The sequence below is a fragment of the Epinephelus lanceolatus genome, chromosome 2 (assembly GCF_041903045.1).
Source record: "Epinephelus lanceolatus isolate andai-2023 chromosome 2, ASM4190304v1, whole genome shotgun sequence".
NCBI lineage: Eukaryota > Metazoa > Chordata > Actinopteri > Perciformes > Serranidae > Epinephelus > Epinephelus lanceolatus.
In genome coordinates, this window is record NC_135735.1 from 47,408,681 (window position 1) to 47,422,388 (window position 13,708).

At 41.1% G+C, this 13,708-nt stretch overlaps 1 protein-coding gene across 1 annotated transcript; it reads left to right on the forward strand.

Moving 5' to 3' along the window:
• Positions 1 to 3,930: 3,930 nt before the first annotated feature.
• Positions 3,931 to 12,985, forward strand: LOC117252673 (uncharacterized). Its single transcript, XM_033619741.2, has 13 exons — positions 3,931 to 4,094; positions 4,980 to 5,176; positions 5,460 to 5,597; positions 6,266 to 6,404; positions 6,491 to 7,427; positions 7,849 to 7,990; positions 8,116 to 8,259; positions 8,991 to 9,049; positions 10,058 to 10,248; positions 10,331 to 10,731; positions 11,083 to 11,182; positions 11,862 to 12,066; positions 12,258 to 12,985. Exons 1-13 carry the CDS (start codon positions 3,972 to 3,974, stop codon positions 12,392 to 12,394), a joined length of 2,913 nt encoding a protein of 970 aa, XP_033475632.2. The 5' UTR covers positions 3,931 to 3,971; the 3' UTR covers positions 12,395 to 12,985.
• The last annotated feature ends 723 nt before the right edge of the window (positions 12,986 to 13,708 follow it).

Sequence of the window (13,708 nt, forward strand, 5' to 3'; positions counted from 1 at the left end):
TATTGGCAAAGATAGGCAAATCTTTGAAAGACTGGCCTACTAATAACACACCGGGATAACTGGGAATACTTAGTAGCCAACACAATCTTTGAGTCCCTTTTAGACAGAGGTTTAGGTGCTAATAAAAGGTTTCTGTCTGTGTTTCTGTCTCTTGTTTTTGGATTAATGCCACAACCAGCTAAATATTGTTTAAGATTTTGGAGTTGTGCGCACCTCTATTTTTCACCAGCTAAACGGAAGCAAAATACCTTGATTGCACAGTATCATTGGACTGTGATAAGAGATGTAGAAAAGCTGGTTTTTACAGGAAGAGGAGTTCTGAATACCATTTGATTGATATAGTTGTTACAGTTGCTAACAACAACCACAACTGCAACTCACACTACCTTCACCTTGGATGAGGTCCGGATGGAGCTGAAGAGGCTCCGACCAGGCAAGGCGTCCGGCCCTGATGGCAGTACACCAGGAAACATCAAGTTGTGTGCTGATGAGCTATGTGGAGTCCTCTTGTACATTTACAACTTAAGTATGTCCCTTGAAAGACCACCAGTGTTGTGGAAGACGTCATGTTTGATCCCTGTGCCTAAGAAAGGCTGTCCCAGGGAATTAAATGACTATAGACCTGTGGTGTTAACTTCCTACCCCATGAAGGTCCTGGAGAGGCTCGTACTGGCCCATTTGTGACCCCTGTTGAAGGACTACCAAGACCCCCTGCAGTTTGGCTTCCAGGCAAATATGGGAGTGGAAGATACCATCATCCACCTGCTCCATTGGGCCCACTCCCATCTAGAGACGGCAGGCAGCGCTCTGAGACTCATGTTCTGTGATTTTCCGAGCACTTTTAACACCATCCAGCCCCTGCAACTGCCACCATGGCCACCAGGGGGCCCCCTGGTGGCCTGAACTACTGACTACTTGACCGGCAGACTGCAGTATGTGCGGCAGCAAGACTGTGTGTCTCGTTCACTGGTCAGTAGCACAGGGGCCCTCCAAGGGACTATCCTAGCTCCCTTCCTGTTTAACCTCTACACATCTGACTTCAGTTACAGCTCAGAGTTATGCCACCTCCAGAAGTACGCAGATGACTCTGTGATTGTTGGATGTGTTAGAGAGGGACAGGAGGGGGAGTACAGAGGTCTAGTCAATGACTTCGCAGAGTGGTGCAGGCAGAACCATCTGCACCTCAACATAAAGAAAACCAAAGAGATGGTAATTGACTTTAAGAAGAAAAAAATACCAATCTCCCCAGTCTCTATTGGAGGGGAGGATGTGGAGATTGTACCGTCTTATAAATACCTGGGAGTCCACATTAATAACAAGCTGGACTGGAGGGAGAACACGCTGGCAGTATACAAAAAGGGCCAGAGCCGCCTCCACTTCCTGGGAAGGCTCAGGTCATTTGATGTCTCTGCTCCAATGCTGAATGCCTTCTACCATTCAGTGGTGGGGAGCGCACTGTTCTTTGCACTATCATCATGCTGAAGGCTGCAGAGGAAAACAAGATCAATAAGCTGCTGAAGAAGGCTGGGTCTGTCCTTGGGACCAGATTAGATCTAGTGAGTGTGGTGACTGAAAGGAGGATGTTACAGATGCTTTTGACCATCATGGACAACCACTCCCACCCACTACGTGACACCCTGACCAGGCAGAGAAGCTCTTTGACCAACCGGTTTATCCTGCCTTGGTGTTCCACAGAGAGACATAGATGCTCATTTTTGCCCACTGCCTTAAAGGCGCTGTATGTAAGAATGTGGCCAAAACGGTTACTGCACTCAAATTCAAAATACTGCCGCGAGTCGTGTCCGCCTCCCCTACAGATTCGAGGTTGCTGGACAGCGGCATGCTGGAGACTGATTTGTTTGCCCACGGGCAGCTGCCGTGGCAGGGCTGCGTCGCCGCGTCCTTGATCTTCGGTTTTCCAGCTGACCGTTCGAGCAAGTCCGGCTTCTCTGCTGCTAACGCTGCTGCCAGGATACAGCTGAGGAGAAGCCGGCTGCTAATGCTATGTATTGGGACACTGCTAATGCTGCTTGCCGTGCTGCTGTAGCTCAGTCGTAACTGTAAATGATGCTGAGACTCTACTGACTGCGTGACTGGTAGACGGCGGTGGGTGGCACAACAGGCCAAAACACAAATTCAAAACATAAACATAAACATGAAAGGATCTCCAAAAGCAGATCAGGAGCCAGAGCCTTCAGCTATCAGGCTCCTCTCCTGTGGAATCATCTTCCTGTTACGGTCCGGGAGGCGGACACCGTCTCCACATTTAAGACTAGACTTAAGACTTTCCTCTTTGATAAAGCTTATAGTTAGGGCTGGCTCAGGCTTGCCCTGTACCAGCCCCTAGTTAGGCTGACTTAGGCCTAGTCTGCCGGAGGACCCCCTATAATACACCGGGCTCCCTCTCTCTCCCTCTCTCTCTCTCTCTCTCTCTCTCTCTCTCTCACTCTCATCCTATTACTGCATCTTGCTAACTCGGCCATTCTGGATGTCACTAACTCTGCTTCTTCTCCAGAGCCTTTGTGCTCCACTGTCTCTCAGATTAACTCATACCGCAGCGGTGCCTGGACAGTGTGACGTGTGTGGTTGTGCTGCTGCCGTGGTCCTGCCAGATGCCTCCTGCTGCTGCTGCCATCATTAGTCATTAGTCATACTTCTACTGTTATTATACACATATGACTATTGTCACACAAGTATACTGTCAGATATTAATACATACTTTCAACATATTGTACCACAGTAGCCAGAACTATAACTATAATATTATTACTTTCATTAATGTTGTTGTAAGCTACTGTCATTACCTGCATCTCTCTCTCTCTCTCTCTCTCTCTCTCTCTCTCTCTGTCTCATTGTGTCATATGGATTACTGTTAATTTATTATGCTGATCTGTTCTGTACGACATCTATTGCACGTCTGTCCGTCCTGGAAGAGGGATCCCTCCTCAGTTGCTCTTCCTGAGGTTTCTACCGTTTTTTCCCCGTTAAAGGGTTTTTTTGGGGAGTTTTTCCTTATCCGCTGTGAGGGTCTTAAGGACAGAGGGATGTCGTATGCTGTAAAGCCCTGTGAGGCAAATTGTGATTTGTGATATTGGGCTTTATAAATAAAATTGAATTGAATTTGCAGACTGTAAAAAAATTTTTTTAGATGCAAATATTCTGGCTGTACTATTGTTGTTGGTGAGATCCGTATGTTATATGAAGATTATTCCTTAGTCTCTGTGACATATTAGGAGGATTTTACGACTATTTGCTTTAGATTTCTTACATATAGCTCCTTTAAGACTGTACAACTCATCCATGTGCTGACCTCCCCCCCTCCCTTTTCTATTTCCTATGGACATTCTGCACTTTGGTTTTTACTCCTCGCACCTTGTGTCACTGTGTTTTTATTAGTATTTTTATAATATGACTTGTGTTTTTATTGTCTATTGTTTTGTATTGTTCCTACTGGCTGCTGTGGCACTGAAATTTCTCCTCAAGGGGATTAATAAAGTACCTACCTACCTTGGAAAATAAGGCATCAGAAAGGTTTTATTCACTTAAATTTTTAATTTGATGGAAAAAACTCTTCCAAACATGTTTTTCAACATTTTTATGACAATATACCAAATTAAGTTCTGTCAGCTGTAAAGTAAATGATTGTGCTTAGGTTTCGGTTCCGTAACATGTGCAACGAGAACAACATGTCTGCATGCTGCCAGGAAACACTCCTTGTCCTACATTAGTTGTGTTTCAATAGCATGGTATTTTAACATGGTATTGTTGTACGTGTTTACAGAGTAAAATGTTTTTGATCTTGTATGCTTTCTGAAACCAGTTTTTCAGCTGACCTGTTGTTGTGAAACACAGTGCACATTCCATTAAACTTGGCAGGACTGCCACCAGCCTCTCTGGCGAGCGTATATAAAGATGCTGCAGGTGGATGTGAGCTGCAGAGAACCTTGAGACAGAGGTGAGTTTGAGGCAGCATGGCCTTCACGCTGGTGCTTCTGCTTCAGCTGCTCCTGGTCTCACTGGCATCTGCATCACATCAGCAAGGGGGGCACAAAGGCTTCAGCTTCAAAGGAAGAAATCCTGATGGAACCTTTAGGGTGAGAGCTCATTTCTGTGATTATTCTGGTAGAATATAGAACATTTTACATTAATTTCAGTTGCAGTAATGCAATTTATTAAATGTCTTTTACCTTGATTCTTTTTTAAAAAAAAAATCTAATGTACCTTGATTTTTTAAAATCTTTTCATGTTGTAAAGCATCTTTGAATGCATAAACAGAGCTAGATAAAATGCAGTGTTATTTATTATGATTATCTTCCTTTCTGAAAGGGTCAAACTATATCTGATACTGATGCTGCTTACATGCTGCATGCCTTAAGATCTTGTTAAAAGGGGGCAACCTTTGTAACTTTTGAATTTGAATTTTTTACTCCTTACGGGGTAGAGAGCAACATATAAAAACATATTTTTTAATTAGTGCCTTAAGTTTATTTTACAAACACGTGTACCACACCACAGCAGATGCCTATCACACCTCAATAAGGGTTTTTGGTGCGACATGTACCAACTGTATACCCACATTTCTTTATGTTTGGGAGTAACAATTGCACACGGGATGAATGTAAAACAAATTTGTTTAATTTATTATCTTAGTCTTGTTGTTTGTCTTAGTTGTATTCTACATTCTCACTTATATCAGGTTAACTTGAGTACACCATGAATTTTTTTATGTTGTAATACCTTGTAACCTTCTTTGATTGATATATGCATGCAAAATTATATATAGTTGTTAATGGTTTTAAATATAACTGTATTTTGTAACTAATATATGGACTTCAGCTACATTTGCTGTTGTTAACACCTCCTCAAAATGGATAGGAGTGATATCACAGGTGTGTTAAAATATACAGATATGTAATTTACAAAAATGTCCTCAGCTGTGGTAGAAGAACCATATCTAACTGTATGATCTTTTTCCACAGGTGAAATTTCGTAGCAGGGAAACCTATGATCACTGTAGTTACACCACCTGGAACTGTTACGCTGGCAACTGTGGCTCTAGAACCATAAATCAACAAGGTGTAATTGACAGGAGAAACTATGCATCAGCACAAGACTGGTGTGAAACTGAAAGAGTCATTACCAGAAATGTCCCAAGTGACAAACCCTTTCAATTGCGGTGAGCTTTTAGTTTGACTTCAAATGTACATATATATATGTATATATATATATATATATATATATATATATATATATATATATATATATATATATATATATTCTTGCTGCTGTTCTTAGCATGTATACATTGAATACAGTTTGTGCAGCATCATTTTATTCATCAACCCTACATAAAGTCATCCAGTTGCACATAATTGTAGTTGTTGTGGCTCTGGTTATAAAAAAAAAAGTAGCAGCTGTTAGATGCAGTATTTCAAGACTTTTGTTTCCACATATACCAGGCAAATCGGCTGTTGTTGGGTCAGAACGCGGAACGGGGTCAGTGATACAAGACAACTAACCTCAGTGGATTTGGGATCAAGATCTGACACTGGAAAACCAAACAATTCACCAGACATTGGAATTCTACCTTTCCTACGGTAAGTCCCCTGCATCCATCCATCCATTTTCTAATCGCTTATTCTCTTGAGGGTCGCGGGGGGGGCTGGAGCCTATCACAGCTTACACTGGGCGAGAGGCGGGCAGTTTGCACCAAATGATTTGGCTCACCACAATTCATTTGTTTCAGAAGAGTCTGTAGAAAACATGCTACTTTGTCGCCCCCCAGTGGTAGTACAAAAAAAAGACACTGTGGCAGCAGTAGCGGTCCCAGTCAACATTTTTTTCACTACAGCATGTCAAACAAAAACATATGCCATCAGAATAATTTGGAAATACACAATCACACACAAATTAGTGGCTTTAAATTCATGTTTTCATCTTATAAAAAGAGTGTTCACTTACTCTGACTTACTATAGTACTTGGGGAAATACATAGATGTCTGAAAAAATAAAGTTGGAGTTTTTTTTCCACCAAACAATAAAATAATTTCCTTCTTTTTTCAATATGAATTACACTAAAAGTATTTGTTCTTCTGAACTCCATCACACCATTACCAGCATGTCAGTGGCTTTGTATTACTTCCTGCTTTTTCTGTTATCATTTATTACTATCCAGACACCCATGTTTGTAACTCTGCAGATTTGATGCTTTTGTGTAAAGGATCCTTGGAGACTGCCACTAACTCTTGTTTATGTGTCTATGAAGGGTTCCACAGAACTGCCCACGGACATACAAGCTGATGTCCTCTGATCCTGATGGTGACAATGTTCGATGCAGATATGGAAATATAAGACATATAGAGTGTGGCACGTGTGACCAGCCTTCAGGCTTTGATTTAGATCAGGTTAGTTGAAAAATTAATTTCCTAAACCACTGTACAATACAGAACTAGGTTTGCCCTACTTAACTACCTCATGTTCACCTTCTTAGGGCTCTTGTTCATTACACTACCGCTCTGCCAGTGCCAACAGCAATATTTATGGATTTGAGATGGTGGTGGAGGACTTCCCACAAAACCCCATCACTCTGGCCTACAGTGATGGATCCCGAGCCGCCAAGATTCCACTGGCTGTGAGCAGGAAGAAACGATCCTACTATCATGCAACTACCCCATGGGGGTGGCATTATACCTCACCTCCTACCACAGCCTCGCCAAGATACCCAACCGCAAGGTGGTGGCATTATACAACTCCTCCCACCACAACCACATCAAGACCCACAACCCCATGGTGGTCTTGGCATACTACAACCACACAAAGACCCACAACCTCATGGCGGTGGTGGCATTCTACAACCCCATGGTGGTATTGGCATACTACAACCACAACCACACCAAGACCCACAACCCCATGGCGATGGTGGCATTCTACAACCCCATGGTGGTGGCATCCTACAACTACACCAAGACCCACAACCCCATGGCACTGGCATCCTACAACTACACCGAGACCCACAACCCCATGGCACTGGCATCCTACAACTACACCAAGACCCACAACCCCATGGCACTGGCATCCTACAACTACACCGAGACCCCCAACCCCATGGTGGTGGTATCCCACAACTACACCAAGACCCACAACCCCATGGTGGTGGCATCCTACAACTACACCAGGACCCACAACCCCATGGTGGTGGCATCCTACAACTACACCAAGACCCACAACCCCATGGTGGTGGCATCCTACAACTACACCAAGACCCACAACCCCATGGTGGTGGCATCCTACAACTACACCAACACACACACACCCATGGTGGTGGTGGTGGCATTCTACAACCCCATGGTGGACTACAACCCCAAGAACACCTGCAACCAGCCCTGAACACCCACTCAGCCAACAAACGCTGCAGTTCTCCTTTCTTGGTGAGTCTGATTTTATCTGTCCTCATTACTGTCAGACCACAGTTTCTATGAATCAATGTACTTATCACATCACAGCAAAAAAGTGATGCTGCACTAGCTAAATTGGGTTGAAAATGTCATGGTAAGATATATAGATGGTTAGATAGATAGATAGATAGATAGATAGATAGATAGATAGATAGACTTCTAATGTTTTATTTATTTAGTCAATAGCAGTCAAGCCACCCAAATTCTAGGAAAAAGAACTTGGCCTTTGTGTGATGTTAGGTACAGCCTAATGTTACAGCAGAAATCTTACTTTTGACAGATAATCCAAAACACTTGCTAAAGCATCACTGGGTGGCTCAGTGTGGCCAGAATACAACAGTTTTTGCACTTAAGAATTTCAATAAATCTGTTTTGTTGTTTTTTTTAACTCCAGTGGACCCACCTGCTCCCTCATGTCAGGAGGGACTTTACTTGCCAAAGCTTGTGCATCCAACGCCTAATAATGGAGCACGCTTTCAAGTAGAGGCCAACAAAGAAGTGGAGCTCAGGGTCAAGGCACTAGCTACATATGGAATGTAAGTGAGAATCTATGTGATCAGTGTTTACTTGTGGCAGCAAAACATTGTCATCATTTCAGCGAGTAGGATAACATCAGTAATAAGGAGGAAATATCTGGTTTCTTCATTTTGTTTTCATACAGAATAAATAATGTCATCATCAGTGGACCACTGAATATCAGCAAGCACAGGAACACACATGGCGAGTTTGTCATTAGGTGGACGCCTACACCAGATGACGTGGGAGAACATTTCCCCATCTGCTTTGCTGTTGAATCAGTGACTGGGTGAGCCGAGGGTTCCTTTCCATTGTGATAGAATTAATATGTGTGTATGTGTCTGTGTCACAACACCATTTCACCTTTTGCACATTTTACAGCTCCACTGTAACCACTGATCATGCCACACACCATCACAGCTACCATCACCATAACCACTCCAAATCCATATTCAGAGTAAGGGTGCTTTCACACATGAGTTGGGTTCATTTGGTCGCACCAGAGGGAAAAAAGGATGCATCGTTGCATTTTAGCTTTGGTTCAGTTCCTGTTCACACTGACTTTTAGCAAACACACCAAGAGGAGTAAATGAACCACACTAACCGTGCAAACAGACCTGAGTTTGTTTTAACCGAACCAAACAGGTTTGGTGTGAAAGCACCTAAAGAAACATTTCTGTGTGTTTGGTGTTTTGTGAACTACATGTCTAAGTAACAAGTTAGAGCAGCACACTGCTCATATTATAACTGATCCTGAGAGATTAAAATCAAGAAAGCTATGAACAAATAGGAAAGTTATTAAACTGCCAATTTAAAATCATTCACTTTATTCATTAAAAATGTGATGTCAGAGGAAAATGTGCATCAAAAGTAAAAAAAAAAATATTCAAAAGCTGATACCTTCTGCATTTTCAAACTCAGCCGTAATCCAGGAGACATTGTGACAAACAGCAGTAATAATTTTAGGACTTGCAGGTCCTCATTTAAAGTGTTAAATCAATGTTGACTTATGCCTTTCAGGTCTCGGGTCTATCAGTCCGAGATGAGGTGTGTTCTGGTGGAGGTCCATAGGGAGCTGGGTGAGTCACAAGGCTACTTTAATGTTAACATTTTGTAGTGTAAGTACAGCTATGATGGTGTATACTTTAACCAACTGTAGTGGCGGTGTCCTCGATATTCTGCTAGTAAACACCTGCTTACTTCCTAGTTACAACAGACAAATAGTAAGCATGCAACATGTATCAGAGAAAAGTAAATATTATCTAAATCACATTCCCAATATTTTCAAGTCAAAAGTTTTGTTTAAACGTCATTGTGCTTAAAACTGTGTATATCTTCTAAAATATAAAGGAACAGTTCACCTCAAAATCAATTGTTTTTTCTTACCTGTAGTGCTGTTTATCCAACTAGATATTTTTGGTGTGAGTTGCTGAGTGTCGAAGATATCAGCCATAGAGATGTCTGCCTTCTCTCCAGTAAAATGGAACTAGATTGTGCATGGCTTGTGGTGCTTAAAACATAAGGATAAATCCATTTAAAAAACTCAACAGCAATGTCTCTTTCCAGAAATCCTGACCCAGTTACTCAAGATAATACACAGACCTTGTTGTCAGCAGTTTCGTGTAGGACCTATTTTCTTTCCCCAGACAGACAACAAGAGATGTAAACATTAATGGTGTCCTCCACTGCTGAGCTGTAATGTTAGCTAGCTCAGGTGAGCTAGCAGTAGCCTTTAATCCTGGCATAGCGGCACACTTCCTTCTGCTAGGTGAAAGAAAATAGTGCCAACATAAAACTACTCACAGGTCATGATTTTAGGAAAGAGACATTGCTGTTGAGTTTTTCAAATGGATTTATCCTTATGTTTTAAGCACCACAAGCCGAGTGCAATCTAGTTCCATTCTGCAGCCGATATCTCCAACACTTGGCAACTCACACCAAAACAATCTCAACTGATAAATAGCACTACTGGTAAGAGGAAAAATATGCTTTTTTGATTTTGATTTTGTAAAAGATATACACATTTTTTAAGCAGGGAGCATTTTTCAAAATTGTTTCAATATATATGTATACATATCTTGCTCTAGTTAAAGCCAATGTGATCTGCGATGAGTCCACAATGACAGTCGAGGTTGAGAAAGCTTCCTTTCCTCGACTCCATGAAGATCATTTGCGACTTAATGATCCTGTCAACACAGCCTGCAGCCTCCAGACAAACTCCAACAGCACTCATATCATCGCTGTGGTCCCCCTCAATGCTTGTGGCACTCAGATAGAGGTAACGCAGGGTCATTTGTTCTGTCACCCCTTATTAGTGTTGTTTTCATTAGTAGTATGACTGATAACCTTTAACTCTGCAGGAAGATGATGACGACCTAACTTTCAAGAATGAAATCACCACACTTGACAACATAGGAGATCTGATCACCAGGAGACACATGGTGGAGGTGCAGTTCTCCTGCAAGTACCCCAAACGTGGAAATGTGACACAGAGCTTCTCAGTGCACAGGAAGAATGTCACAGTGTGTGAGACAGGCTTTGGCACTTTCACCTACCAATTTGAATTCTATCCCACCAACCAATACCGAACCATGGCTGATCCAAATTCATACCCTCTGGAGTATGATGTAGGGAGCGAGATTCACATGCAGATAGAGGCCACCTCCACAGTCAACAACACTGAGCTGTTTGTGGAGTCCTGCAGAGCTGCACCATATGATAACCCAAACTACCAGCCAACCTACTCCATCATTGAAAACGGGTAGGTATGAGTACACCACCAAGTGGCAACACAGAACAGAACAATGTATTTGTAATTTGTTGTCTTTTATATGAGAGGTAAGTGAGACTGATGAAAATGATATGTCCTTCTGTCTTCCATCCGAGTGTTTCACACTGCAGATGATTATCTCCTCTTATCATGGGGCTCATCTCTGCAGTATGACAATGTCAGGATGCAAAACTCAGTGCTTCACTTACTTCATCTTTATCATCCTGATCATGTAAATACCTTTAATAGGACAATACCTCAGCCCCTATACAGCCCCCACCAGCATAGAGTTACAGAAGCAATATTTCTTACCTTTTTGTTTGTTTGTTTTGCTCTGACTAGGTGTAATGTGGACCCGACTGTTGTTGTCCATCCATCCTCCCATGATAGAGAATTCCGGTTCAGCATGGAGGCCTTCAAGTTCATCGGCATGTATGACCAGGTAAAGACTGTGGTTAGACTGAAGCAAGGGACTAAAATTGTCTCTGTAATATTCCTAAATGTTTCAATGAATAGGTCCAAATTATAATTTGCTCTTTTTATGTGTACACAATGTAATACAACATATCTTTATACTGAAGCCACAGGACGTAACACCCAATCAAAAAAAGAGAAATAAATCTCTAAACACCTGACATGCTTATCATGTCAATAACTGGTGTAAACTAAACATTCTCCAAAGTATTATTGCAAAAAAAAAATTGTACAATAAGAAAGAAAATAGATCAAAAGATATAAAAATAATTCTATGAGAAGCTGGTGGACCAATCCGAAATAAGCAATTTATCAACATTAAAAGGTTGTTCAAAAAGATGAAGCAGATCAAATATAACCAGTGCGAGTGTAACAAAACATGTAGACTTTTACATGTCTCTGTTTTCCATTTAATCGTTTATAGAAACATAATCAATTTCCCCTTTTTATATTTTCATTGACACACTCCAGTTCCTGGCATGTATTATTTGTCTTGTTTTTAAATCAGTTTTCAAAAATGTTTATTGCCTCTCTGAGATTTGGTTCCACATTTTGTTTTAGAGTTAAGATGTGTGGCTTTCGTAAAAAGATGTTTTAAATGAACATGTAGCACTTGATATAATGACAGTGTGTTCTGCTGCATTCAGGTGTACATCAGCTGTTCGGTCATGATGTGTGAAGCAGGGGTCCCCAACACCAGGTGCTCGCAAGGATGCATCAATTCAGTATCAGTGCCAGGCAATCTAATCACAAACCGCCGCAAGAGACAGGCTGTCACTCAGAGTTTAAGGCACTTGGTTTCCCAGGGTCCCCTGCGCTTTAGGAGGTCAGCAGAGAGCACCGGAAACCCAGGTATGAAAAGAGGAAATGTTTTCTCTTTGATAGACAACTATGTTTATAAGTGAAAATGGGACAGGTATAACATTTACGTATATTTACATATCACCATATTTTCAGGAAATGCTGTCTTAACCGCACACCTGCCTAATTTGAGTCCCAGTTCAGACAAGATGAAAATAAAATTGTGCTTCTCTTTTCTCCAGGGATCAACTTGAACCTGAACTTGGTATTCATTGCTGGATGTCTTCTTGCAGCTGTTGGCATGATCAGTGCAGTGGTCATGTACAAAGCCAAAATGTCCAGGGTCAGATACCAACCACTGCCCAGATATGACAGTTAAGACAGCTGTGTGTGCAAAACACCTATTCTGTCTTAGATACTGCCATGTGTAACATCACATATTAAGGTATTGACAGAGCTGCAACATGCATTAAGATCTTTAACCCAATGAAGGCAGTGCAGCATTACTTTTTGCTTTGACTACATAAAGCTTTTTGGTTAGTTTTACTATCAGATTGAGTTATCAAGTATCTGGTTATGTGTGCAGTTAAAAGAATTAATTTTATATCTACACCTTTAGAAATACAGCTATATGACAGAAAATATTTAGTGAGGAACAATTAACCAGAAAGGAAGTTTTATATTAATCAGCACTGAAAGGATGATCAACCAGTACTGCAACTGCTAGCTGACTTTTCACTTGTAGTGTAACCTTGTAACCCTATCTTTTCAAACGCATCTACTATTATGTATCCCAGTATGATTTAAAACAAGTATCTTGATCTATACATGTAGTCCTACCTAGTCATAATCACCATAATCAGTCCTGTGCCAAATGTTATCATTACATGTCAAAGCCCTTTACAGCTTAACCAAAGTCAATTATGATTCACTTGCTAAATGTATCAATAAAAACATTTATTCTCTTACATATATTTTTGCTTTTATTCACAATAATTCTCTTTCTCTCTTCCACACCAACACATTCTTTTGTTCCAATGTTGTTTCAAGTCTGTAGAGAAGACATTACTTTGAATAATTTCCTGTTCTGAAGTTCATCATGTTTCATAATTTGTACAGCAATCAAATGATGACATCTGCATTGATGCAGAAGTTATGGAAGATTATAAACTTTAAAAGTATACAACAAAGTTGTCACACTTGTAAGTATTGCTGTCTTATGTACTGTGGAGGCATCTCAAATTAAAGGTATGCAGGATTGTCGGTTACCATTTCTAAACAAGCTCGCCAATGAAATTGAAAGTAAAAGCCAACCCCAATTTCTCTCTTGTTTGGCATTTCATCTCGCTATATTTGCATTTTTTCTGCACTGTGCTTCTTGGATGCCTGCTACTCAGTATGGCACCTGATCACTACGTTTTTATTAAGCCCCAGCCTTACCTGAGGCGCTGTGGGGGTACACGCCCATAAAAGTCCCGAACACAGAAAATAAAAAAAATAATAATATAATATAATAATAATAAAAATAAGAAAATACTGGCAGGGTAAAGTCTCATTAGATTAATCAACCACCACACACTGAGGGGGTCCTAAGAGGTGATTGAGAGGGATTACTTCTGTATAAGTCTACACAATGTTATTTAGGAAAATCCTGCATAGTATGTCTTTAAGACTAAACCTATCAAAAGTGGTA